This window comes from Gallus gallus (assembly GCF_016699485.2).
Source record: "Gallus gallus isolate bGalGal1 chromosome 35 unlocalized genomic scaffold, bGalGal1.mat.broiler.GRCg7b 35_unloc1, whole genome shotgun sequence".
Classification (NCBI taxonomy): Eukaryota; Metazoa; Chordata; class Aves; order Galliformes; family Phasianidae; genus Gallus; species Gallus gallus.
In genome coordinates, this window is record NW_024095956.1 from 164,141 (window position 1) to 187,390 (window position 23,250).

The following is a 23,250-nucleotide window of genomic DNA, read 5'->3' on the forward strand; positions in this document are numbered from 1 at the left end:
TAGAGCATCGGGATGGGAGATGGGACCCCAGTGTGTCCCCGAAGGTGGGGGTCTGTGGCGTCTCCGGTGGGGAGGGTCGGTGGTATTGGGTTTGGGGGGTTTCGGGGTGAAAACGGGGGGGAAAAGGGTCGTGTTTTTGGTTCTAGAGCCTCAAGATGTCCATAGTTTGGGTTCTAGAGCCTCAACATGATGGTGGTTGGGAGATGGGACCCCAATGTGTCACTAAAGTTGCGTTGGTGGCATCTCGGGGGGGTCGGTGGTATTGGGTTTGGGGGGTTTGGGGTGAAAACGGGGGGAAAAAGGGTCGTGTTTTGGGTTCTAGAGCCTCAAGATGTCCATAGATAGGAGATGGGACCCCAATGTGTCACCAAAGTTGGGTTGGTGGCATCTCGGGGGGGTTGGTGGTCTTGGGTTTGGGGAGTTTGGGGTGAAAACAGGGGAAAAAAGGTCATAGTTCGGGTTCTAGAGCCTCAGGATGTCCATAGTTTGGGTTCTAGAGCCTCAACATGATGGTGGTTGGGAGATGAGACCCCAATGTGTCACCAAAGTTGGGTTGGTGGCATCTTGGGGGGGTCGGTGGTATTGGGTTTGGGGGGTTTGGGGTGAAAACGGGGGGAAAAAGGGTCGTGTTTTGGGTTCTAGAGCCTCAAGATGTCCATAGTTTGGGTTCTAGAGCCTCATGATGGGAGATGGGACCCCAATGTGTCACCAGCTTTGGGGTGGTGGCTTCTTATGGGGTTTGTGGTCTTCGTGTTGGGGGATGGAAGAGATGGGTGGCATTTTTGGGGTGAAAATGGGGGAAAAAGGGTCGTATTTTCGGTTCTAGAGCCTCAGGATGTCCATAAGTAGGAGATGGGACCCCAATGTGTCACCGAAGTTGGGGGTCTGTGGCGTCTCCGGTGGGGAGGGTCGGTGGTATTGGGTCTGGGGGGTTTTGGGGTGAAAACGGGGGGAAAAGGGTCATTTTTTGGGTTCTAGAGCCTCAGGATGTCCATAGTTTGGGTTCTAGAGCCTCAAGATGTCCATAGTTTGGGTTCTAGAGCCTCAGGATGTCCGTAGTTTGGGTTCTAGAGCCTCATGATGGGAGATGGGACCCCAATGTGTCACCAGAGTTGGGGTTGGTGGCATCTCCGGGGGGGTCGGTGGTATTGGGTTTGGGGGGTTTTGGGGTGAAAACGGGGGGAAAAAAGGTCATAATTTGGGTTCTAGAGCCTCAAGATGTCCATAGTTCGGGTTCTAGAGCCTCAGGATGTCCATAGTTTGGGTTCTAGAGCCTCAGGATGTCCATAGTTTGAGTTCTAGAGCCTCAGGATGGGAGATGGGACCCCAATGTGTCACCAGAGTTGGGGTTGGTGGCATCTTGGGGGGGTCGGTGGTATTGGGTTTGGGGGTTTTGGGGTGAAAACGGGGGGAAAAAGGATCGTGTTTTGGGTTCTAGAGCCTCAAAATGCCCATAGTTTGGGTTCTAGAGCCTCAGGATGTCCATAGTTTGAGTTCTAGAGCCTCAGGATGGGAGATGGGACCCCAATGTGTCACCAAAGTTGGGTTGGTGGCATCTCGGGGGGGTTGGTGGTCTTGGGTTTGGGGGTTTTAGGGTGAAAACGGGGGGAAAAAGGGTCGTATTTTCGGTTCTAGAGCCTCAGGATGTCCATAGATGGGAGATGGGACCCCAATGTGTCACCTGGGTTGGGGTGCTGGCATCTTGGGGGGGTTCGTGGTCTTGGGTTTGGGGAGTTTGGGGTGAAAACAGGGGAAAAAAGGTCATAGTTCGGGTTCTAGAGCCTCAGGATGTCCATAGTTTGGGTTCTAGAGCCTCAACATGATGGTGGTTGGGAGATGAGACCCCAATGTGTCAGCAAAGTTGGGGTGGTGGCAACTTGGGGGGGTTGGTGGTATTGGTTTTGGGGGGTTTGGGGTGAAAACGGGGGGAAAAAAAGGTCATAATTTGGGTTCTAGAGCCTCAAGATGTCCATAGTTTGGGTTCTAGAGCCTCAACATGATGGTGGTTGGGAGATGAGACCCCAATGTGTCACCAAAGTTGGGTTGGTGGCATCTTGGGGGGGTTGGTGGTCTTGGGTTTGGGGGGTTTGGGGTGAAAACGGGGGGAAAAAGGGTCATAATTTGGGTTCTAGAGCCTCAAGATGTCCATAGTTTGGGTTCTAGAGCCTCAGGATGGGAGATGGGACCCCAATGTGTCACCAGAGTTGGGGTGGTGTCGTCTTGGGGGGGGTTGGTGGCATCTTAGGGGGTTTGTGGTCTTCGTGTTGGAGGGTGGTAGGGATGGGTGGCATTTTTGGGGTGAAAATGGGGGAAAAAGGGTCGTATTTTGGGTTCTAGAGCCTCAAGATGCCCATAGATGGGAGATGGGACCCCAATGTGTCACCAGATTTGGGGTGGTGGCATCTTATGGGGTTTGTGGTCTTCGTGTTGGAGGATGGTCGGGATGGGTGGCATTTTTGGGGTGAAAATGGGGGAAAAAGGGTCGTATTTTGCGTTCTAGAGCCTCAGGATGCCCATAGTTTGGGTTCTAGAGCCTCAGGATGCCCATAGATGGGAGATGGGACCCCAATGTGTCCCCGAAGTTGGGGTGGTGGCATCTTATGGGGTTTGTGGTCTTCGTGTTGGAGGATGGTCGGGATGGGTGGCATTTTTGGGGTGAAAACGGGGGAAAAAGGGTCATAATTTGGGTTCTAGAGCCTCAGGATGCCCATAGTTTGGGTTCTAGAGCCTCAGGATGTCCATAGATGGGAGATGGGACCCCAATGTGTCCCCGAAGTTGGGGTGGTGGCATCTTATGGGGTTTGTGGTCTTCGTGTTGGGGGATGGTCGGGATGGGTGGCATTTTTGGGGTGAAAACGGGGGAAAAAGGGTCATATTTTGGGTTCTAGAGCCTCAAGATGTCCATAGATGGGAGATGGGACCCCAATGTGTCACCAGATTTGGGGTGGTGTCATCTTTGGGGTGTTGGTGGCATCTTATGGGGTTTTTGGTCTTCACGTTGGGGGATGGTAGCGATGGGTGGCATTTTTCGGGTGAAAACGGGGGAAAAAGGGTCATATTTTGGGTTCTAGAGCCTCAGGATGCCCATAGTTTGGGTTCTAGAGCCTCAGGATGCCCATAGATGGGAGATGGGACCCCAATGTGTCCCCGAAGTTGGGGTGGTGGCATCTTATGGGGTTTTTGGTCTTCGTGTTGGGGGATGGTCGGGATGGGTGGCATTTTTGGGGTGAAAATGGGGGAAAAAGGGTCATATTTTGGGTTCTAGAGCCTCAGGATGCCCATAGTTTGGGTTCTAGAGCCTCAGGATGTCCATAGATGGGAGATGGGACCCCAATGTGTCACCAGAGTTGGGGTGGTGGCATCTTATGGGGTTTTTGGTCTTCGTGTTGTAGGATGGAAGCGATGGGTGGCATTTTTGGGGTGAAAATGGGGGGAAAAAGGGTCATATTTTGGGTTCTAGAGCCTCAGGATGCCCATAGTTTGGGTTCTAGAGCCTCAGGATGCTCATAGATGGGAGATGGGACCCCAATGTGTCCCCGAAGTTGGGGTGGTGGCATCTTATGGGGTTTTTGGTCTTCGTGTTGGGGGATGGTCGGGATGGGTGGCATTTTTGGGGTGAAAATGGGGGAAAAAGGGTCATATTTTGGGTTCTAGAGCCTCAGGATGCCCATAGTTTGGGTTCTAGAGCCTCAACGTGATGGTGGTCGGGAGATGGGACCCCAATGTGTCTCCAGATTTGGGGTGGTGGCATCTTACGGGGTTTTTGGTCTTCGTGTTGTAGGATGGAAGCGATGGGTGGCATTTTTGGGTTGAAAACGGGGGAAAAAGGGTCATATTTTGGGTTCTAGAGCCTCAGGATGCCCATAGTTTGGGTTCTAGAGCCTCAGGATGTCCATAGATGGGAGATGGGACCCCAATGTGTCCCCGAAGTTGGGGTGGTGGCATCTTATGGGGTTTTTGGTCTTCGTGTTGTAGGATGGAAGCAATGGGTGGCATTTTTGGGGTGAAAATGGGGGAAAAAGGGTCATATTTTGGGTTCTAGAGCCTCAGGATGCCCATAGTTTGGGTTCTAGAGCCTCAACGTGATGGTGGTCGGGAGATGGGACCCCAATGTGTCACCTGGGTTGGGGTGTTGGCATCTTATGGGGTTGGTGGCATCTTATGGGGTTTGTGGTCTTCGTGTTGGAGGGTGGTCGGGATGGGTGGCATTTTTGGGGTGAAAATGGGGGAAAAAGGGTCATATTTTGGGTTCTAGAGCCTCAGGATGCCCATAGTTTGGGTTCTAGAGCCTCAGGATGCCCATAGATGGGAGATGGGACCCCAATGTGTCACCAGAGTTGGGGTGGTGGCATCTTATGGGGTTTTTGGTCTTCGTGTTGTAGGATGGAAGCGATGGGTGGCATTTTTGGGGTGAATACGGGGGAAAAAGGGTCATATTTTGGGTTCTAGAGCCTCAGGATGCCCATAGTTTGGGTTCTAGAGCCTCAGGATGCCCATAGATGGGAGATGGGACCCCAATGTGTCCCCAAAGTTGGGGTGGTGGCATCTTATGGGGTTTTTGGTCTTCGTGTTGGAGGGTGGTCGGGATGGGTGGCATTTTTGGGGTGAAAATGGGGGAAAAAGGGTCATAATTTGGGTTCTAGAGCCTCAGGATGCCCATAGTTTGGGTTCTAGAGCCTCAGGATGCCCATAGATGGGAGATGGGACCCCAATGTGTCCCCGAAGTTGGGGTGGTGGCATCTTATGGGGTTTTTGGTCTTCGTGTTGGGGGATGGTCGGGATGGGTGGCATTTTTGGGGTGAAAATGGGGGGAAAAAGGGTCATATTTGGGGTTCTAGAGCCTCAAGATGTCCATAGATGGGAGATGGGACCCCAGTGTGTCACCTGGGTTGGGGTGGTGGCATCTTATGGGGTTTGTGGCATCTTATGGGGTTGGTGGTCTTCATGTTGTAGGATATAAGATATGAGTGGCATTTTTGGGGTGAAAATGGGGGAAAAAGGGTCGTATTTTGGGTTCTAGAGCCTCAGGATGCCCATAGTTTGGGTTCTAGAGCCTCAGGATGCTCATAGATGGGAGATGGGACCCCAATGTGTCCCCGAAGTTGGGGTGGTGGCATCTTATGGGGTTTTTGGTCTTCGTGTTGGGGGATGGTCGGGATGGGTGGCATTTTTGGGGTGAAAATGGGGGAAAAAGGGTCATATTTTGGGTTCTAGAGCCTCAGGATGCCCATAGTTTGGGTTCTAGAGCCTCAGGATGCCCATAGATGGGAGATGGGACCCCAATGTGTCCCCGAAGTTGGGGTGGTGGCATCTTATGGGGTTTTTGGTCTTCGTGTTGTAGGATGGAAGCGATGGGTGGCATTTTTGGGGTGAAAATGGGGGGAAAAAGGGTCATATTTTGGGTTCTAGAGCCTCAGGATGCCCATAGTTTGGGTTCTAGAGCCTCAGGATGCCCATAGATGGGAGATGGGACCCCAATGTGTCACCTGGGTTGGGGTGGTGGCATCTTATGGGGTTTTTGGTCTTCATGTTGGGGGATGGTCGGGATGGGTGGCATTTTTGGGGTGAAAACGGGGGAAAAAGGGTCATATTTTGGGTTCTAGAGCCTCAAGATGTCCATAGATGGGAGATGGGACCCCAGTGTGTCACCTGGGTTGGGGTGGTGGCATCTTATGGGGTTTGTGGCATCTTATGGGGTTGGTGGTCTTCATGTTGTAGGATATAAGATATGAGTGGCATTTTTGGGGTGAAAATGGGGGAAAAAGGGTCGTATTTTGGGTTCTAGAGCCTCAGGATGCCCATAGTTTGGGTTCTAGAGCCTCAGGATGCTCATAGATGGGAGATGGGACCCCAATGTGTCCCCGAAGTTGGGGTGGTGGCATCTTATGGGGTTTTTGGTCTTCGTGTTGGAGGGTGGTAGGGATGGGTGGCATTTTTGGGGTGAAAAAGGGGGAAAAAGGGTCATATTTTGGGTTCTAGAGCCTCAACGGGATCGTAGTTGGGAGATGGGACCCCAATGTGTCACCTGGGTTGGGGTGGTGGCATTTTATGGGGTTTGTGGCATCTTATGGGGTTTTTGGTCTTCGTGTTGGGGGATGGTCGGGATGGGTGGCATTTTTGGGGTGAAAATGGGGGAAAAAGGGTCGTATTTTGGGTTCTAGAGCCTCAAGATGTCCATAGATGGGAGATGGGACCCCAATGTGTCCCCGAAGTTGGGGTGGTGGCATCTTTGGGGTGCTCTTCGTCGTCTCCACGTTGACGTCTTTCGGGTCCGACCCTTTAAGCCCCCTTCAACTCCCCCCTCCCCCAATCCCTGCCCCCGTTTTGGGTTGAAATCTTGTGTTTTTGTGTTTTGGGGTCCCTCCCCCCACCCCACCCCACACAGCGATAAGAACCACCTGCATTTTGGGGCCATCACGTGCGCCATGGGGATCCGCTACAAATCCTACTGTTCCAACCTGGTCCGGACCCTCATGGTGGACCCCCCCCAAGAGATGCAGGAGCACTACGGCTTCCTGCTGCAGCTCCAGGACGAGATGCTGCGCCACATGAGACACGGTGGGGACCCCCCCTCGAATTCGTCACCCCCCCCCCGACCCCGCTAATTGGGACCCACACCTCTTTAGGACCCCCACCCCAAATTTGGGACCCCCACCCCTAAAGGTTCCATTTATATGGGGCTCCCAATATGCCCCCCCCCCCCAACTCCCTTCGTATCTCCCTTGAGACACCCCCTAATTAACCCCCCCAATTAACACCCCCCTAATTAATGACCCCCACCCCCAACCCCACTAATTAAGACCCCCCCCTTTTAGGATTGCCCTCCCCAAATTTGGGACCCCCACCCCTAAAGGTTCCATTTATATGGGGCTCCCAATATGCCCCCCCCCCCCCCCCTTCCCTTGTGTCTTCCACCCTTGGACCCCCCCCCAACGCCCCCCTAATTAACCACCCCCCCCCCCCCCCCCCGACCCCATTAATTAGGACTCCCCCCTTTTAGGATTGGCCCCCCCAAATTTGGGACCCCCACCCCTAAAGGTTCCCTTAATATGGGGCTCCCAACATGCCCCCCCCCCCCAACTCCTTTCCTGTCCCACCTGGCACACCCCCCAATTAACCCCCCCAATTAACACCCCCCTAATTAATGACCCCCACCCCCAACCCCATTAATTAGGACCCCCCCCTTTTAGGATTGGCCACCCCAAATTTGGGACCCCCACCCCTAAAGGTTCCATTAATATGGGGCTCCCAATATGCCCCCCCCCCCCAATTCCTACTTCCTATCCCCCCCTGGGACGCCCCCCAATTAACCCCCCCCAATTAACGCCATCCTAATTAATGACCCCCCCCCGACCCCGCTAATTAAGACCTCCCTCTTTTAGGATTGGCCACGCCAAATTTGGGACCCCCACCCCTAAAGGTTCCATTAATATGGGGCTCCCAATATGCCCCCCCCCCCCCAATTCCTACTTCCTATCCCCCCCTGGGACGCCCCCTAATTAACCCCCCCCAATTAACGACACCCTAATTAATGACCCCCCCTCCCAACCCCACTAATTAAGCCCCCCCCCTTTTAGGGTTGGCCACCCCAAATTTGGGACCCCCACCCCTAAAGGTTCCCTTAATATGGGGCTCCCAACATGCCCCCCCCCCCCAACTCCTTTCCTGTCCCACCTGGCACACCCCCCAATTAACCCCCCCAATTAACACCCCCCTAATTAATGACCCCCCCCCCCCAACCCCACTAATTAAGACCCCCCCCCTTTTAGGATTGGCCCCCCCAAATTTGGGACCCCCACCCCTAAAGGTTCCATTAATATGGGGCTCCCAATATGCCCCCCCCCCCCAATTCCTACTTCCTATCCCCCCCTGGGACGCCCCCCAATTAACCCCCCCCAATTAACGACACCCTAATTAATGATCCCCCCCCCCGACCCCACTAATTAAGACCCCCCCGTTTTAGGATTGGCCCCCCCAAATTTGGGACCCCCACCCCTAAAGGTTCCATTAATATGGGTTGCCAAAATGCCCCCCCCCCCCCAACTCCTTTCCTATCCCACCTGGCACACCCCCCAATTAACCCCCCCAATTAACGCCATCCTAATTAATGACCCCCCCCCCCCACCCCATTAATTAGGACTCCCCCCTTTTAGGATTGCCCTCCCCAAATTTGGGACCCCCATCCCTAAAGGTTCCATTAATATGGGGTAACAAAGTGTCCCCCCCCCCCCTTACTCCTTTCCTATCCCCCCTGGAACACCCCCTAATTAACCCCCCCCAAATTAACGACATGCTAATTAATTTCCCCCCCCCCAACCCCACTAATTAAGACCCCCCCCTTTTAGGATTGGCCCCCCCAAATTTGGGACCCCCACCCCTAAAGGTTCCATTAATATGGGGTGCCAAAATGCCCCCCCCCCCCCCCCCCTACTCTAATTAGTGATTAATTAGTGATTAATTAATTAATTAGGGACACGGCTCTGTGAAGTGTACAGGGCGGTGATGGATGATTAATGCCTAATTAATGCCTAATTATTGCCTAATTTATGTCTATTAATGTCCATTCATGCCTAATAATGGTTTATCAATGTCTTTTAGTGTCTATTAATGGTCCATTAGTGACTAATTAGTGATTAATTAGTGATTAATTAATAAGGGAAACGGCTGTGTGCGGTGTGTGAGGTGGTGACGGATGACTAGTGGCTTATTAATGCCTACTTAATGCCTAATTAATGCCTAATTATTGCCTAATTTATGTCTTTTAATGTCTATTACTGTCTATTAATGTGCATTAAGGCCTATTAATGGCTCATTAATGGTTAATTAGCAATCAATTAGTGCTTAATTAATAAGGGAAACGGCTGTGTGTGGTGTGTGAAGTGGTGATGGATGACTAATAGCTTATTAATGCCTAATTATTCCCTAATTATTGCCTATTTCATGTCTATTAACGTCCATTAATGGCTATTAATGGCTATTAATGGGTCATTAATGGTTAATTAGCAGTTAATTAGTGGTTAATTAATTAGGGACGCGGCTGTGTGAGGTGTGTCAGGTGGTGATGGATGGCTGATGGCTTATTAATACCTTATTAATGCCTAATTATTGCCTATTTCATGTCTATTAACGTCTATTAATGGCTATTAATGCCTATTAATGGGTCATTAATGGTTAATTAGCAGTTAATTAGTGCTTAATTAATTAGGGAAACGTCTGTGTGAGGTGTGTGAGGTGGTGATGGATGACTAAAGCCTAATTAATGCCTACTTAATGCCTACTTAATGTCTAATTTATGTCTTTTAATGTCTATTATTGTCTATTAACATCCATTAATGCTTATTAATGGCTCATTAATCGTTAATTAGCGATTAATTAGTGATTAATTAGTCAGCGACGCGGCTGTGTGAGGTACATGGCGCCATGACGGGTAACTAATGGCTTATTAATGCCTAATTAATGCCTAATTATTCCCTAATTTTTGTCTATTAACGTCTATTAGTGGCTATTAATGGGTCATTAATGGTTAATTAGCGGTTAATTAGTGGTTAATTAATTAGGGACGCGGCTGTGTGAGGTTCACGGGGCGGTGATGGATGCCTAATGGCTTATTAATGCCTAATTATTCCCTAATTATTGCCTATTTCATGTCTATTAACGTCTATTAACGTCTATTAATGGCTATTAATGGGTCATTAATGGTTAATTAGCAGTTAATTAGTGGTTAATTAATTAGGGACGCGGCTGTGTGAGGTGTGTCAGGTGGTGATGGATGGCTAATGGCTTATTAATACCTTATTAATGCCTAATTATTGCCTATTTCATGTCTATTAACGTCTATTAATGGCTATTAATGCCTATTAATGGGTCATTAATGGTTAATTAGGGATTAATTAGTGGTTAATTAATTAGGGACGCGGCTGTGTGAGGTTCACGGGGCGGTGATGGAGGCGGTGAGGAAACAAAAACCGGAACTGATGGCCAAAATCACCAAAAATTTGGGGTAAATCGCGGCGGTTTTGGGGTCATTTTGGGGTTTTTGGGGTCATTTTGGGGTATTTTGGGGTCTTTTTGGGGTCATTTTGGGTTTTTTTGGGGTCATTTTGGGGTATTTTGGTTTTTTGGGGGGTATTTGGGGTCTTTTTGGGGTCTTTTTGGGGCTTTTTGGGGTCTTTATGGGGTTATTTTGGGGGGAATTTTGGGGTTTTTGGGGTCATTTTGGGGTTTTGGGGGTCATTTTGGGGTCATTTTGGGGTCTTTTTGGGGCTTTTTGGGCTTTTTGGGGTCTTTTTGGGGCTTTTTGGGGCTTTTTGGGGTCTTTTTGGGGCTTTTTGGGGTCATTTTGGGGGTTTTTTGGGGTCTTTTTGGGGTCTTTTTGGGGTCTTTTTGGGGTCATTTTGGGGTTTTTTTGGGTTTTTTTTGGGGTATTTTGGTTTTTTGGGGGGTATTTGGGGTCTTTTTGGGGTATTTTGGGGTCATTTTGGGGGGAATTTGGGTCTTTTTGGGGTATTTTGGGGTCATTTTGGGGTCATTTTGGGGGGAATTTGGGGGTTTTGGGGGTCTTTTTGGGGCTTTTTGGGGTTTTTTTGGGTTTTTTTTTGCGGTCTTTTTGGGGTATTTGGGGTCTTTTTGGGGTCTTTTGGGGGGATTTTGGGTTTTTTTGTGGTCTTTTTGGGTTTTTTTGGGGTCATTTTGGGTCTTTTTGGGGTATTTTGGGGTCATTTTGGGTGGAATTTGGGGGTTTTGGGGGTCTTTTTGGGGTCTTTTGGGGGTCTTTTTGGGGTCATTTTGGGGTTTTTTGGGGTCTTTTTGGGGGGAATTTGGGGTCTTTTTGGGGTCTTTTTGGGGTCTTTTTGGGGTCTTTTTGGGGTCTTTTTGGGGTATTTTGGGGGTTTTTGGGGTCTTTTGGGGGTAATTTGGGGGGTTTGGGGGAATTTGGGGTCATTATGGGGTCATTTTGGGGTCTTTTGGGGGTTTTTGGGGTCATTTTGGGGTCTTTTGGGGGGTAATTTGGGGGTTTTTGGGGTCATTTTGGGGGTATTTTGGGGGGAATTTGGGGGTTTTGGGGGTCATTTTGGGGTCTTTTTCGGGGTCATTTTGGGGTTTTTTGGGGTCCTTTTGGGGTATTTTGGGTTTTTGGGGGTCGTTTTGGGGTCTTTTTGGGGTCATTTTGGGGCTTTTTGGGGTCCTTTTGGGGGGAATTTTGGGGGGGTTTTGGGGTCGTTTTGGGGGTATTTTGGGGTCTTTTTGGGGTGTTTTGTGGGGGTTTTTGGGGTCATTTTGGGGTTTTTGGGGTCATTTTGGGGGGAATTTGGGGTCATTTTGGGGTAATTTTGGGGTATTTTGGGGTCGTTTTGGGGGTTTTTGGGGGTCATTTTGGGGTCATTTGGGGGGGAATTTGGGGCTTGGGGGGTTTTTGGGGTCGTTTTGGGGTCATTTGAATGGGATTTGGGATCATTGGGGTGGGATTTGGGGTCATTTGGGTTCATTTTTGATGGGTTTGGGGTCATTGGGGTGGGATTTGGGGTCATTTAATGGGATTTGGGGTCATTGGGGTGGGATTTGGGGTCATTTGTGGTGGGATTTGGGGACATTGGGGTCATTGGGGTGGGATTTGGGGTCATTTTTATGGGATTTGGGGTCATTTGGGGTCATTTTTGTGGGATTTGGGGGTCTGATTTGGGGTCATTGGGATTTGAAGTCATTTTTATGGGTTTTGGGGTCATTTTTATGGGGTTTGGGGTCATTTAATGGGATTTGGGGTCATTTAATGGGATTTGGGGTGATTTGGGGTCATTGGGGTGGGATTTGGGGTCTGTTTTGGGGTCATTGGGGTGGGTTTTGGGGTCATTGGGTGGGATTTGGGGTCATTTGGGGTGGGATTTGGGGTCATTGGGTGGGATTTGGGGTCATTTTGGGCAGATTTGGGGTCATTTTTATGGGATTTGGGGTGTGATTTGGGGTCATTTTTGATGGGTTTGGGGTCATTGGGGTGGGATTTGGGGTCATTGGGGTGGGATTTGGGGTCATTTAATGGGATTTGGGGTCATTTATTGGGGTGGGATTTGGGGTCATTTGTGGTGGGATTTGGGGACATTGGGGTCATTGGGGTGGGAATTGGGGTCATTTTTATGGGATTTGGGGTCATTTGGGGTCATTTTTGTGGGATTTGGGGTTCTGATTTGAGGTCATTGGGATTTGAGGTCATTTTTATGGGTTTTGGGGTCATTTTTATGGGGTTTGGGGTCATTTTTATGGGGTTTGGGGTCATTTAATGGGATTTGGGGTCATTTAATGTGATTCGGGGTGATTTGGGGTCATTGGGGTGGGATTTGGGGTCTGATTTGGGGTCATTGGGATTTGGGGTCATTTGGGGTGGGATTTGGGTCATTTTTATGGGATTTGGGGTCTGATTTGGGGTCATTTAATGGGTTTTGGGGTCATTTAATGGGTTTTGGGGTCATTTTTATGGGTTTTGGGGTCATTTTTATGGGATTTGGTGCCATTTGGATGGGATTTGGGGTCTGATTTGGGGTCATTGGGATTTGGGGTCATTTTTGATGGGTTTGGTGTCATTGGGGTGGGATTTGGGGTCATTTTTATGGGATCTGGGTTCATTTTTATGGGATTCGGGGTCATTTAATGGGATTCAGGGTGATTTGGGGTCATTGGGGTGGGTTTTGGGGTCATTGGGGTGGGATTTGGGATCATTTGGGGTGGGATTTGGGGTCATTTGGGGTCTGATTTGGGGTCATTGGGGTTTGGGGTCATTTTTGATGGGTTTGGGTCATTTTTATGGGATTTGGGGTCTGATTTGGGGTCATTTTTATGGGATTTGGGGTCATTTTTATGGGATTTGGGGTCATTTTTGTGGGATGTGGGGTCTGATTTGGGGTCATTGGGATTTGGGGTCATTTAATGGGATTTGAGGTCATTTTTATGGGTTTTGGGGTCATTTTTATGGGGTTTTGGTGCCATTTTATGGGCTTTGGGGTCATTTAATGGGATTCGGGGTCCTTTTGGGATCCCTGAGGGGATTTTGGGGTTCCTTTTGGGGTTATTTTTGGGCTGATTTGGGGTATTTTTGTGTCCCCCCCCCCCCCCCCCCATAGGTTTGCGATGGGCATTGAATTCCGGGAGGGCTCTTTGGTCATCAACAGCAAAAACCAACAGCGCCTCAAGAAGGGTAATTTGGGGACCCCCCCCCCAAAAATATTGGGGACCCCCCCCATAATGGGACCCCACCCCAATAAAAGGGACCCCCCCTTAAATGGGGACCCCCCCAAAATGAATGGGGACCACCCCAAAATGAATGGGACCCCCCCAAATAATGGGAACCCCCCCAAATAATGGAGACCCCCCCAAAATGAATGGGACCACCCCTTAAATGGGACCCCACCCCAATAAAAGGGACCCCCCCAAATAATGGGACCCCCCCCCATAATGGTTGGCGACCCCCTTCAAAATGAATGGGACCCCCACGAATAATGGGGACCCCCCCCCCAAATAATGGGGACCCCACCATAATGGGACCCCACCCCAATAAAAGGGACCCCCCCCCATAATGGTTGGGGACCCCCCTCAAAATGAATGGGAACCCCCCCCAAATAATGGGACCCCCCCCATAATGGTTGGGGACCCCTCCTTAAATGGGGACCCCCCCCTTAAATGGGGACCCCACCCCAATAAAAGGGACCCCCCCCCAAAATGAATGGGGACCCCCCCTTAAATGGGGACCCACCCAAAATGAATGGGACCCCCCCATTAATGGGATCCCCCCCTTAAATGGGGACCCCCTCTAATATTGGGGGCCCCCCCTTAAATGGGGACCCCACCCCAAATAATGGGGACCCCCCCTTAAATGGGACCCCACCCAATAAAAGGGACCCCCCCAAAATGAATGGGACCCCCCCCTTAAAAGGGACCCCCCCCAAATAATGGGGACCCCCCCTTAAATGGCACCCCCCCAAACAATGGGGACCCCCCCCATAATGGGACCCCACCCCAATAAAAGGGACCCCCCCAAAATGAATGGGACACCCCCAAATAATGGGGACCCCCCCATAAATGGGGGCCCCCCCAAAATGAATGGGGACCACCCCAAAATGAATGGGACCCCCCCATAAATGGGGACCCCCCCCCCATAATGGTTGGCGACCCCCCTCAAAATGAATGGGACCCCCACGAATAATGGGGACCCCCCCCCCAAATAATGGGGACCCCCCCAAATAATGGGGACCCCACCATAATGGGACCCCACCCCAATAAAAGGGACCCCCCCCCATAATGGTTGGGGACCCCCCTCAAAATGAATGGGAACCCCCCCCCAAATAATGGGGACCCCCCCTTAAATGGGGACCCCCTCTAATAATGGGGACCCCCCCTTAAATGGGACCCCACCCCAATAAAAGGGACCCCCCCCATAATGGTTGGGGACCCCCCTCAAAATGAATGGGAACCCCCCCCAAATAATGGGGACTCCCCCCTAAAATGGGGACCCCCCCCCATAATGGTTGGGGATCGCCCCTATAATGATTGGGGACACCCCCAAATAATGGGGACCCCCCCCAAAATGAATGGGGACCCCCCCAAAATGAATGGGGACCACCCCAAAATGAATGGGACCCCCCCCATAAATGGGGACCCCCCCTTAAATGGGGACCCACTCTAATATTGGGGGCCCCCCCTTAAATGGGGACCCCCCCTTAAATGGGGACCCCCCCAAATAATGGGACCCCCCCCCCATAATGGTTGGCGACCCCCCTCAAAATGAATGGGACCCCCACGAATAATGGGGACCCCCCCCCAAATAATGGGGACCCCACCATAATGGGACCCCACCCCAATAAAAGGGACCCCCCCCCATAATGGTTGGCGACCCCCCTCAAAATGAATGGGCCCCCCACGAATAATGGGGACCCCCCCCAAATAATGGGGACCCCCCCAAATAATGGGGACCCCCCCAAATAATGGGGACCCCACCCCAATAAAAGGGACCCCCCCTTAAATGGGGACCCCCCCAAAATGAATGGGGACACCCCCAAAATGAATGGGGACCCCCCCTTAAATGGGGACCCCCCAAATAATGGGGACCCCCCTCATAAATGGGACCCCCACATTAACCCCTCCAAAATGAATGGGACCCCCCCCAAAATGGATGAGACCCCCCCATAAATGGGGACCCCCCCCTTAAATGGGGACCCCCTCTAATATTGCCCCCCACCCCCATTAATGGAGACCCCCCCCAAATATTGGGGTCCCCCCCCAAATATTGGGGTCCCCCCCCATTAATGGGGTCCCCCCCCCCCAGGGATGGTGTTCAGCGTCAACGTGGGGCTGTCGGAGCTGAGCTGCAGGGAGGGCCGTCCCTACGCCATCTTCATCGGGGACACCGTCCTCGTCGACGAGGTGGGGGGCGCTATGGGGCAGCTATGGGGCGCTATGGGTCCCTATGGGTCCCTATGGGTCTCTATGGGGCGCTATGGGGTCTCTATGGGTCTCTATGGGGCGCTATGGGGTCTCTACGGGGCGCTATGGGGCTCTGTGGGGCACTATGGGGCGCTATGGGTCTCTATGGGGTCTCTACGGGGCGCTATGGGGCTATATGGGGTCTCTATGGGGCTCTATGGGGCGCTATGGGGCTCTATGGGGCACTATGGGGTCCCTACGCCATCTTCATCGGGGACACCGTCCTCGTCGACGAGGTGGGGGGCGCTATGGGGCAGCTATGGGGCGCTATGGGGCGCTATGGGTCTCTATGTGTCCCAATGGGGTGTCTATGGGTCGCTATGGGGCAGCTATGTGTCCCTATGGGTCTCTATGGGCTCTCTATGGCTCTCTATGGGTTCCTCTGTGTTCTCTATGGGTCCCTATGGGTCCCTATGGGTCTCTATGGGTCTCTATGGGGCAGCTATGGGTCTCTATGGGTCTCTGTGGGGCGCTATGGGTCTCTATGGGTCTCTATGGGTCTCTATGGGGCTCTGTGGGTCTCTATGGGGCGCTATGGGGTCTCTATGGGGCGCTATGGGGCGCTACGGGGTCTCTATGGGTCTCTATGGGGCTATATGGGGTCTCTATGGGTCTCTATGGGGCGCTATGGGGTCTCTATGGGGCGCTATGGGGTCCCTACGCCATCTTCATCGGGGACACCGTCCTCGTCGACGAGGTGGGGGGCGCTATGGGGCAGCTGTGGGGCGCTATGGGTCCCTATGGGTCCCTATGGGTCTCTATGGGGCGCTATGGGGTCTCTATGGGTCTCTACGGGGCGCTATGGGGTCTCTACGGGGCGCTATGGGGTCTCTATGGGGCTCTATGGGGTCTCTATGGGTCTCTATGGGGCGCTATGGGTCTCTATGGGGTCTCTATGGGGCGCTATGGGGTCTCTATGGGGCGCTATGGGGTCCCTACGCCATCTTCATCGGGGACACCGTCCTCGTCGACGAGGTGGGGGGCGCTATGGGGCAGCTGTGGGGCGCTATGGGGCGCTATGGGTCTCTATGTGTCCCAATGGGGTGTCTATGGGTCGCTATGGGGCAGCTATGTGTCCCTATGGGTCTCTATGGGCTCTCTATGGCTCTCTATGGGTTCCTCTGTGTTCTCTTTGGGTCCCTATGGGTCCCTATGGGTCTCTATGGGTCTCTATGGGGCAGCTATGGGTCTCTATGGGCAGCTATGGGTCTCTATGGGTTTCTGTGGGGCGCTATGGGTCTCTATGGGGCTCTGTGGGTCTCTATGGGGCTCTGTGGGTCTCTATGGGGCTCTGTGGGTCTCTATGGGGCGCTATGGGGTCTCTATGGGGCGCTATGGGGCTCTATGGGGTCTCTATGGGTCTCTATGGGGCTATATGGGGTCTCTATGGGTCTCTATGGGGCGCTATGGGGTCTCTGTGGGGCGCTATGGGGTCCCTACGCCATCTTCATCGGGGACACCGTCCTCGTCGACGAGGTGGGGGGCGCTATGGGGCAGCTATGGGGCGCTATGGGTCCCTATGGGTCCCTATGGGTCTCTATGGGGCGCTATGGGGTCTCTATGGGGTCTCTACGGGGCGCTATGGGGTCTCTACGGGGCGCTATGGGGTCTCTACGGGGCGCTATGGGGCTCTGTGGGGCACTATGGGGCGCTATGGGTCTCTATGGGGTCTCTATGGGGCGCTATGGGGTCTCTATGGGTCTCTATGGGGCACTATGGGGTCTCTATGGGCAGCTATGGGTCTCTATGGGGCTCTATGGGGCGCTATGGGGTCTCTATGGGTCTCTATGGGGCTATATGGGGTCTCTATGGGTCTCTATGGGGCGCTATGGGGTCTCTATGGGGCGCTATGGGGTCCCTACGCCATCTTCATCGGGGACACCGTCCTCGTCGACGAGGTGGGGGGCGCTATGGGGCAGCTATGGGTCCCTATGGGTCTCTATGGGGCGCTATGGGGTCTCTATGGGGCTCTATGGGGTCTCTACGGGGCGCTATGGGTCTCTATGGGGCGCTATGGGGTTTCTATGGGGCTCTACGGGGCGCTATGGGGTCTCTACGGGGCGCTATGGGGTCTCTACGGGGCGCTATGGGGTCTCTACGGGGCGCTATGGGGTCTCTATGGGTCTCTATGGGGTCTCTATGGGGCGCTATGGGGCGCTATGGGTCTCTATGGGGTCTCTATGGGGCGCTATGGGGTCTCTATGGGGCGCTATGGGGTCCCTACGCCATCTTCATCGGGGACACCGTCGTCGTCGACGAGGTGGGGGGCGCTATGGGGCAGCTGTGGGGCGCTATGGGGCGCTATGGGTCTCTATGTGTCCCAATGGGGTGTCTATGGGTCGCTATGGGGCAGCTATGTGTCCCTATGGGTTTCTATGGGCTCTCTATGGCTCTCTATGGCTCTCTATGGGTTCCTCTGTGTTCTCTATGGCTCTCTATGGGTCTCTATGGGGCAGCTATGGGTCTCTATGGGCAGCTATGGGTCTCTATGGGTCTCTGTGGGGCGCTATGGGTCTCTATGGGTCTCTATGGGGCGCTATGGGGTCTCTATGGGGCTCTGTGGGTCTCTATGGGGCGCTATGGGGTCTCTACGGGGCGCTATGGGGCTCTGTGGGGCACTATGGGGTCTCTATGGGGCGCTATGGGGTCTCTATGGGGCGCTATGGGGTCTCTATGGGGCGCTATGGGGTCTCTATGGGGCACTATGGGGTCTCTATGGGGCACTATGGGGTCTCTATGGGTCTCTGTGGGGCGCTATGGGGTCTCTATGGGGCGCTATGGGGTCTCTATGGGGCACTGTGGGTCTCTATGGGGCTCTATGGGGTCTCTATGGGGCGCTATGGGGCTCTGTGGGGCACTATGGGGTCTCTATGGGGCTCTATGGGGTCTCTATGGGTCTCTATGGGGCGCTGTGGGTCAGCTGTGGGTCTCTATGGGGCTCTATGCGGTCTCTATGGGCAGCTATGGGTCTCTATGGGTCTCTGTGGGGCGCTATGGGTCTCTATGGGTCTCTATGGGGCGCTATGGGGTCTCTATGGGGCTCTGTGGGTCTCTATGGGGCGCTATGGGGTCTCTATGGGGCTCTATGGGGTCTCTATGGGGCGCTATGGGGTCTCTATGGGGTCTCTATGGGGCGCTATGGGTCTCTATGGGGCACTATGGGGTCGCTATGGGGCACTATGGGGTCTCTATGGGGCACTATGGGGTCTCTATGGGTCTCTGTGGGGCGCTATGGGGTCTCTGTGGGGCGCTATGGGGTCTCTATGGGGCGCTATGGGGTCTCTATGGGGCACTGTGGGTCTCTATGGGGCTCTATGGGGTCTCTATGGGTCTCTATGGGGCGCTATGGGGCTCTGTGGGGCACTATGGGGTCTCTATGGGGCTCTATGGGGTCTCTATGGGTCTCTATGGGGCGCTGTGGGTCAGCTGTGGGTCTCTATGGGGCTCTATGCGGTCTCTATGGGCAGCTATGGGTCTCTATGGGTCTCTGTGGGGCGCTATGGGTCTCTATGGGTCTCTATGGGGCGCTATGGGGTCTCTATGGGGCTCTGTGGGTCTCTATGGGGCGCTATGGGGTCTCTATGGGGCTCTATGGTGTCTCTATGGGTCTCTATGGGGCGCTATGGGGTCTCTATGGGGTCTCTATGGGGCGCTATGGGGTCTCTATGGGGCACTATGGAATCTCTGAGGGTCTCTATGGGGCGCTGTGGGGCTCTATGGGGCGCTATGGGGTCTCTATGGGTCTCTATGTGGCAGATGTGGGTCTCTATGGGGCGCTCTGGGGTCTCTATGGGTCTCTATGGGGCGCTATGGGGCTCTGTGGGGCACTATGGGGTCCCTACGCCATCTTCATCGGGGACACCGTCCTCGTCGACGAGGTGGGGGGCGCTATGGGGCAGCTATGGGTCTCTATGGGTCTCTATGGGGCTCTATGGGGCGCTATGGGGCTCTGTGGGGCACTATGGGGTCCCTACGCCATCTTCATCGGGGACACCGTCCTCGTCGACGAGGTGGGGGGCGCTATGGGGCGCTATGGGGTCTCTACGGGGCGCTATGGGGTCTCTATGGGGCTCTATGGGGCTCTGTGTCCCTACGGGGTCGCTATAGGTCTCTGTGGGTCTCTATGGGGTCTCTATGGGGCGCTATGGGTCTCTATGGGTCTCTATGGGGTCTCTATGGGGCGCTATGGGTCTCTATGGGGCGCTATGGGGTCCCTACGCCATCTTCATCGGGGACACCGTCCTCGTCGACGAGGTGGGGGGCGCTATGGGGCACTATGGGGCGCTATGGGGCTCTATGGGGCACTATGGGGCAGCTGTGGGGCGCTATGGGTCGCTATGGGGCAGCTATGGGTCTCTATGTGTCCTTATGGGTCGCTATGGGGTGCAGTGGGGCAGCTATGGGTCCCTATGGGTCTCTATGGGTCTCTATGGGTCTCTATGGGTCGCTATGGGTCGCTATGGGTCTCTATGGGGCGCTATGGGTCCCTATGTGTCCCTATGGGTCTCTGTGGGTTTCTATGGGGTGCTATGGGTCTCTGTGGCTCTCTATGTGCTCTCTATGGCACTCTATGGGGCAGCTATGGGTCGCTATGGGGCAGCTATGGGTCGCTATGGGGCAGCTATGGGGCGCTATGGGGTCTCTGTGTCTCTATGGGTCCCTATGGGTCCCTATGGGTCTCTATGGGGCGCTATGGGTCTCTATGGGGTCTCTATGGCTCTCTATGTGTCCCTATGGGCTCTCTATAGCTCTCTATGGCTCTCTATGGGTTCCTATGGGTTCTCTATGGGTCGCTATGGGGCGCAGTGGGGCAGCTATGGGGCGCAGTGGGGCAGCTATGGGGCGCAGTGGGGCAGCAGTGGCTCTCTATGGGCTCTCTATGGCTCTCTATGGGTCGCTATGGATCTCTGTGTGTCCCTATGGGGCAGCTATGGGTCTCTATGGGGCGCTATGGGGCAGCTATGGGGCGCAGTGGGGCAGCAGTGGGTCTCTATGAGGTCTCTATGGCTCTCTATGGCTCTCTATGGGTCCCTATGGGTCCCTATGGGTCTCTATGGGGCAGCTATGGGGCGCTATGGGGCGCAGTGGGGCAGCTGTGGGTCTCTATGGGCTCTCTATGGGCTCTCTATGGCTCTCTATGGGTTCCTATGGGTTCTCTATGGCTCTCTATGGGTCGCTGTGGGTCTATATGGGTCTCTATGGGGCAGCTATGGGTCTCTATGGGGCAGCTATGGGGCGCAGTGGGGCAGCTATGGGGCACAGTGGGGCAGCAGTGGCTCTCTATGGGCTCTCTATGGGCTCTCTATGGGTTCCTATGGGTTCTCTATGGCTCTCTATGGGTCGCTGTGGGTCTATATGGGTCTCTATGGGGCGCTATGGGTCTCTATGGGGTCCCTATGGGTCTCTATGTGTCCCTATGGGCTCTCTATAGCTCTCTATGGCTCTCTATGGGTTCCTATGGGTTCTCTATGGCTCTCTATGGGGCGCTACGGGTCTCTATGCGTCTCTATGGGTCGGTATGGGGCGCAGTGGTGCGCTATGGGGCAGCTATGGGGCAGCTATGGGTCTCTATGTGTCCCTATGGGGTCCCTATGTGTCTCTATGGCTCTCTATGGGTCGCTATGGATCTCTGTGTGTCCCTATGGGTCTCTATGGGGCAGCTATGGGTCTCTATGGGTCTCTATGGGGCAGCTATGGGGCGCTATGGGGCAGCTGTGGGGCGCAGTGGGGCAGCTGTGGGTCTCTATGTGTCCCTATGGGGTCCCTATGTGTCTCTATGGCTCTCTATGGGGCGCTATGTGTCCCTATGGGTCTCTATGGGTCTCTATGGCTCTCTATGGGTCTCTATGGGGCAGCTATGGGGCAGCTATGGGGCGCAGTGGGGTAGCTATGGGGCACAGTGGGGCAGCAGTGGGTCTCTATGGGCTCTCTATGGGCTCTCTATGGCTCTCTATGGGTTCCTATGGGTTCTCTATGGCTCTCTATGGGGCGCTACGGGTCTCTATGCGTCTCTATGGGTCGGTATGGGGCGCAGTGGTGCGCTATGGGGCAGCTATGGGGCAGCTATGGGTCTCTATGTGTCCCTATGGGGTCCCTATGTGTCTCTATGGCTCTCTATGGCTCTCTATGGGTCGCTATGGATCTCTGTGTGTCCCTATGGGTCTCTATGGGGCAGCTATGGGTCTCTATGGGTCTCTATGGGGCAGCTATGGGGCGCTATGGGGCAGCTATGGGGCGCAGTGGGGCAGCTGTGGGTCTCTATGTGTCCCTATGGGGTCCCTATGTGTCTCTATGGCTCTCTATGGGGCGCTATGTGTCCCTATGGGTCTCTATGGGTCTCTATGGCTCTCTATGGGTCTCTATGGGGCAGCTATGGGGCAGCTATGGGGCGCAGTGGGGCAGCTATGGGGCAGCTATGGGGCGCAGTGGGGCAGCTATGGGGCGCAGTGGGGCAGCAGTGCGTTCCCCATAGGACGGCCCGGCGGTGGTTCTGACGGCGGTGAAGAAGAAGGTGAAAAACGTCGGCATTTTCCTGAAGGTCGGAGCGCATTTTGGGGCCAAAAAGGGCGGATTTGGGCAAATTGGGGCCGGGAGGGCAAAAATGGCGCTTTGTTGGGTCCAAATTGGGTCAAAAATGAGACTTTTTGGGGTGAAAAATGGCACTTTTTGGGTCCAAAATGGGTCAAAAATGGCTCTTTTTGGGTTAAAAATGGCACTTTTTGGGTCCAAAATGGGTCAAAAATGGCTCTTTTTGGGTTAAAAATGGCACTTTTTGGGTCAAAGTTGGGTGAAAAATGGCAATTTTGGGTCCAAATTGGGTTAAAAATGGGACTTTTTGGGTCAAAAATGGGACTCTTTGGGGTCAAAAATGGCACTTTTTGGGTCCAAATTGGGTCAAAAATGGCTCTTTTTGGTTTCAAATTGGATCAAAAATGGCACTTTTTGGGTCAAAAATGTCCCTTTTTGGGTCCAAATTGGGTCAAAATGGCACTTTTTTGGGTCCCATTTGGGTTAAAAATGGCACTTTTTGGGTCAAAAATGGGACTTTTTGGGTCAAAAATGGCACTTTTGGGTCAAAAATGTCCATTTTTGGGTCCAAAATGGGTCAAAAATGGGACTTTTGGGGTCAAAAATGGGACTTTTGGGGTCAAAAATGGCACTTTTTGGGTCCAAATTGGGTCAAAATGGCACTTTTTTGGGTCCCATTTGGGTTAAAAATGGCACTTTTTGGGTCTAAAATGGCACTTTTTGGGTCCAAATTGGGTTAAAAATGGGACTTTTTGGGTCCAAAATGGGACTTTTGGGTCCAAATTGGGTCAAAAATGTCCCTTTTTGGGTCAAAATTGGGTTAAAAATGGGACTTTTTGGGTCAAAAATGGCACTTTTTGGGTCAAAAATGGGACTCTTTGGGGTCAAAAATGGGACTTTTTGTGTCAAAAATGGGACTTTTTGGGTCCAAAATGGGACTTTTGGGTCAAAAATGTCCATTTTTGGGTCCAAAATGGGTCAAAAATGGGACTTTTGGGGTCAAAAATGGCACTTTTTGGGTCCAAATTGGGTCAAAATGGCACTTTTTTGGGTCCCATTTGGGTTAAAAATGGCACTTTTTGGGTCAAAAATGTCCCTTTTTGGGTCCAAAATGGGTCAAAAATGGCTCTTTTTGGGTTAAAAATGGCACTTTTTGGGTCCATTTTGGGGTCAAAAATGGCACTTTTTGCGTCCAAATTGGGTTAAAAATGGGACTTTTTGGGTCAAAAATGGGACTTTTGGGGTCAAAAATGGCAC

General features: G+C 52.9%; 1 protein-coding gene across 1 annotated transcript in view; it reads left to right on the plus strand.

The window, feature by feature from the left end:
* SUPT16H (SPT16 homolog, facilitates chromatin remodeling subunit) overlaps window positions 1–23,250 on the plus strand; it is a 101,596-nt gene that overhangs the window by 25,317 nt on the left and 53,029 nt on the right. Inside the window, exons 7-11 of the mRNA XM_040656815.2 lie at window positions 6,386–6,558; window positions 9,910–10,000; window positions 13,110–13,183; window positions 15,308–15,405; window positions 21,938–22,003. Of these exons, the coding sequence (XP_040512749.1) occupies window positions 6,386–6,558; window positions 9,910–10,000; window positions 13,110–13,183; window positions 15,308–15,405; window positions 21,938–22,003 (502 nt within the window). The remainder of the gene's footprint in view (window positions 1–6,385; window positions 6,559–9,909; window positions 10,001–13,109; window positions 13,184–15,307; window positions 15,406–21,937; window positions 22,004–23,250) is intronic.